The sequence below is a fragment of the Saccostrea cucullata genome, unplaced genomic scaffold (assembly GCF_032062105.1).
Source record: "Saccostrea cucullata isolate Sc308-1 unplaced genomic scaffold, CSIRO_AGI_Scuc_v1 ctg11840, whole genome shotgun sequence".
In the NCBI taxonomy this organism is placed as follows: Eukaryota; Metazoa; Mollusca; class Bivalvia; order Ostreida; family Ostreidae; genus Saccostrea; species Saccostrea cuccullata.
Window position 1 is genome coordinate 1,279 of NW_026921589.1, and position 4,710 is coordinate 5,988.

The window sequence follows — 4,710 nt, forward strand, 5'->3', positions numbered from 1 at the left end:
TTTTTGTAAAGTCTTAGTGAATGATATTGATGAACTTCAAGTATTAATTTCAAAGCACACATGATTTAATAAATACGAGGGTTGTCCCAAAAAGTCTTAGACAATGTTTATATTTTTTTAATCATGCAACCAATACTTACCTAATTTTGCAAAGACATAACATATTCAATGTTCTTTAAAATTGTGAATTTTTAAATACATATCTTTCATATTAAAAATATTAGGACGATTTATATGAAGGCCGATAAGACCTGTCGGCGCACGGACAAAATTCGGAATAATTTACGCATATAACTATTACATTTGCTTTTATTTCTTTAGTACCATATAATACATTGAACTCAATTTTAAATCACTAAAATCATAATAAAAATATGAATATGATGTCAAAATTTCATATAAATATAATTAGAAACAGACGATTGGTGTCATGATTTTCATAGTATCGTTGAAAATGAGTTTGATGAAAATGACATCGTCAAACGCGTAGTCGGCGCACGGAGATGTAATAAATTGTGTTGGATATGGTTAATATACATCGGAGACAAGAAAAAAGAGTACAGAAGTGACATTGCACACCAGATTTTAATAAGGAAGTTATTTTTAAATTGCACAATATTCAATGAGAGTTTTTCTTCTGTACATAAAATAGTTAATTACGGCATGTAAGTAGAGTACTGTTTGTTAAAGGCAGACAATTTTGGAAAAATCTGACCACCAACGTTGAAGAAAAATTTCTTTTATTTTCACTTACCATAAATAAATCATATAAAGAATCTCCCATGGCTTCTTTCACGTGTTCATCAACGATAGGAAATGTTCTACAAAGGTACTGTAAAAAAAAAGTATGGAAATTAGTCCGTAATTTTAAAATTACATACATATCACTCACTGTGTAAAAATTTCTTGCAGACCTATTAAGTATATCTACCTCTAATGAAATACTGGATTGTCTTTGGCTGTCAGCATAGTCCATGTTCCCCATGGAATACAGAAGGTTGTGGGTTACTCTTAGCTGTAATAGGTTGTGTAAAAATTATAATGACGGAGAATATTTGTGCACTTCCTCCTTTTCAATTAAAGGAGATAAAGACAATACAATGATCTCTTTCATCTAATTGCAGATTACAACTTTGTTACTCACCTGAATAAGTTTTTCTGCAATTTCATTTGACTCTCGAGATAGAATTCTGAAAAATTGAAGACAAAATGATCATCTTTACATTTAAAACCCCAGAAATAAAAAAAAAAAGGAATGAGATGAACCAATTAAATTTAGTTCTGAAATATTTACATACCCTATGGTTTTGGCAGCTGCAGCCTGTTGTACGAAGACGGGTAAAGGTGCATTTATTTTAGGTACATCAGGATCTATAAAAATAAGGAAAAGGATAATATAATTTCCTTAATTCCATTAGTTACCCTACTTTCAGTGTTAATTCTTGATTTATTTAGGTGTCACTACCTTGTCTCTTATGAATCACCCACAAATTCATCCAATGAATAAACTTAGATTGCACACTTATAAACATAATCATTTAAAAGCGTATTCTTGGGAATGTATGTAAGTAGAAGGAGTGTTAGAGAATTACCTTCGAGAATTTCTGGTCTTTTCACCGTTTCCTCCTTTGATGGCCTCAGAAGAGAAACCAGTTTCTGTAGGATTGTGTCCGATACTTCATATTCCATCAGCTCCTTAATCAATTCAATAGCTGAAAAAGAATCACCGTTCATGAGGTACATGAACTACAATGCTTCACTCCTGCAAATTCATCATGAAACCCTAATGTGCTTCATGAAATATGCAGGTGTGAAGCATTGTAGTTCATGTCCTCATGAATTTTTCAAAAATTTAAATCCAGATCTCTTAAACAAACCTTACCTTCAAACTGGACTTCAAGATGCAGTGTTTTAAGGAGGTTCAATAGTGGCTCTACAATATTTGGGTTTGCATTCTTCACCACTGGCTGTAAATATATGAGTTATTCATTTACGGAAAGTAATTTTTTTTGGTCCATAGAAGGATTTTATACAAACATGTTATGCTAAACTAGGTGTGTAACTTTCTTTGTTCCTTATACATGTACTTGAATATCTTTAATTCACAAGTCTACCTGAATGACTCTAAGGGATTGTGCTGCCATCTGTTGTGCTTTAGGTGAGCTACAGGGCAAGAGAGCAATAAGTCCTTTATAAACTTGAACTTCAAACTTGGGGTTTCCTTGTGCCAGCATAAGTAAGATATTTCTGCAGGCATCCTGTGTCTCCTCAGATTTCGATTTCGCTAAGCATTCAGCAACTGCTCTTATTCCTACAAAAATATTAAATTCATGCAGGTTTTAATTTTTAAAGATGTATAATGTGTCTAAAATAAATATTAAGAATGAAAAAACTTATCTAAAAAATGATATGTGTTTAAAAAAAAGTTAATATGAAAAAATATTAAGCATTTACTGACCACATTCATGACAGTTTATTGACAGTTCTTCCATATAATCTTACCATAACTCTCACACACAAGTTCTTTATATTTTCTCCCAGCATTAGCGATGCAGATTAAACAGTTCAGTGCCTGAAGTTTGTCTGCCTCCTTCGCTTGTTTTAATCCAATAATCTCTAAAAGTGTCAGGACTCCTCCAACTTCAAGAAATTCTGCCATGTATTTGTGTCTAGATTAAAAGAGAAAAAGATTATCATTTATGAAAGATGATAAAGCTCACAGAAATATATTTTTGTTCTCAAAACTCTGTAAATACAATTCACTTACCCACTTGATGCAGATAAAAATATTGAAATTGCTCTGAGCTGTTCATTTAAACAAGTTCCAATCATATATCTGTATTTGGGGTTAAGATTGCAATAATTTATATATGAAAATGTTTGTGTCAATATCCACTTTAAATTAGTTTGACATGAACCTAAAAGGTTTATCTAAAGACAGCGAGGACAAAGGAAAAAGAGAGACTGAGATATACAAAATAATTTTTTTTGTTAAATCTTAATCACATCTTAAAATCTCTCTATTTTACACAAAATGCATTCAGTGACAAAAAGGTTTCCTAGATTTTTCTCTTATTTGTAATCAGACAGACAGGTAAAATAATAAAGTTACACATTTGTTGTATCGATAAGAATATGCACTAGTTTTGCAAGGTGTGAGCACATATTTTGATAAATCATATAACACATGTTAATATATGTTAACCATAAGATATGATTCAAATGTTTTTCTGTGAGGTACATCTAAGAAAAAATCTATTATCTAAATTAGTCAAGAGAGAGATGGAGAGAGAGAAAACCTCATTGAAAAATTTAAGATTATGTATCATATTTTTTCCATGAGGATACGTCAATCTAAGCCAAGCTGTGAGTCGTGTCAGAAATAAACTGGCGGCCTGTGCAAATTCCTGTTCAAGTTCTGGTCCTGTTTTGTGTTGATTTTGTGCAATAAAATCCTGAAGAATTTTCTGTCTCACAACTTTACTGCCTTTATCCCATTCCTGCAGAAGTCCCATGATTTTTGAAATTGCCGACTGTTGCTTTGCCGACCCCATCTTTCTCCACAAATGTTTTTAAAAATGTATAATCCAAGAATAAAGATATTAAAGGATAAAAAAAATTGTCTGTTCCAAACGAAAATCGTTGTTTACATGTTGCTAATCGCCATTACACTGTACGTGATAGAACGCAATCTTTCATTGGTTAGAGGCAAATATTTTATCCAATCACAAGAGACGTTATGAATTGATAAATTATTCAGCGGACGAAAACATGGAGGACGACGACATAGAATACGACATAACTTTTCCATCGCCAAGTGCAGGGATAGATGACAGTGATGAGATACTGGATGATTATGTCATCGAAGGAGAATCAAAGGAACCGGTGATAATTCTCATCGGATGGGCTGGATGCAAACCAAAACACCTCACAAAATATTGCAAGATTTATGAGAAAAGGTCAGTCTCAGATCAGATGATAGATCCTATGTTTTCGCCAAGTTTCTTAAAGGTTTACATTTTGCATTGTATAAGAATATGAAAGTAAGATAACGTGTATCTAGAGCATAATTAATGTAAAAAATTTAGCTGAACTTTGGAATACAGAGCAATTCGACAATTTTGTGATGTTCTTAATTTTTTTTTTTTGTAACTTAATTAGGCCTAACTATAATCAGGTCCAGCACAATACCCCGATAAAGGTATATAGCTTGATAAAGCTATATAGCTTTATCAAGGTATTTAAAATACCTTGATCAAGGTATTTTATGTAATGAAAATTCAAAAAAATTCTTTTAAAATTAAATACCGAAAGTCGAGTTCTGAGTTTTTGTCAGTGTGTCTACTCGTGCATGAAAAACACTCTGGTATCAAAAAGAAAGCATAAAATAACGTCTCCTCACACGACACGTTTTTATACCGATTTGTTTGTGTTTGAGTACTTTACATGCATGGGTGAATTTATTGACAACAACTCAGAACTCGACTTTCCGTAATTAATTTATAAAGAATTTTTTTGAATTTTCATTACATAAAATACCTTGATCAAGGTATTTTAAATACCTTGATAAAGCTATATAGCTTTATCAAGCTATATACCTTTTTCGGGATATTGTGCTGGACCTGATAATTGCATTAGTATCTTTACTCAGCAAACAGGAAGGAAAAGGTTGTGGTTTTACTTAAAAGTAGAGAAAATATTGTGGTTTAG

The 4,710-nt window shown here is 31.9% G+C and overlaps 1 protein-coding gene across 1 annotated transcript; it reads right to left on the reverse strand.

The window, feature by feature from the left end:
- Nucleotides 1-754: 754 nt before the first annotated feature.
- On the reverse strand, nucleotides 755-3,668 carry LOC134260396 (armadillo-like helical domain containing protein 1; the record flags this gene model as incomplete). Its single annotated transcript, XM_062742957.1, has 10 exons — nucleotides 3,349-3,668; nucleotides 2,768-2,836; nucleotides 2,503-2,669; nucleotides 2,115-2,311; nucleotides 1,883-1,967; nucleotides 1,593-1,712; nucleotides 1,299-1,371; nucleotides 1,145-1,190; nucleotides 932-1,015; nucleotides 755-832 (listed from the first exon to the last, which is right to left on the reverse strand). Coding segments are annotated over exons 1-10 (1,125 nt in total), but the record flags the coding sequence as incomplete, so codon positions are not given.
- Nucleotides 3,669-4,710: the final 1,042 nt, after the last annotated feature.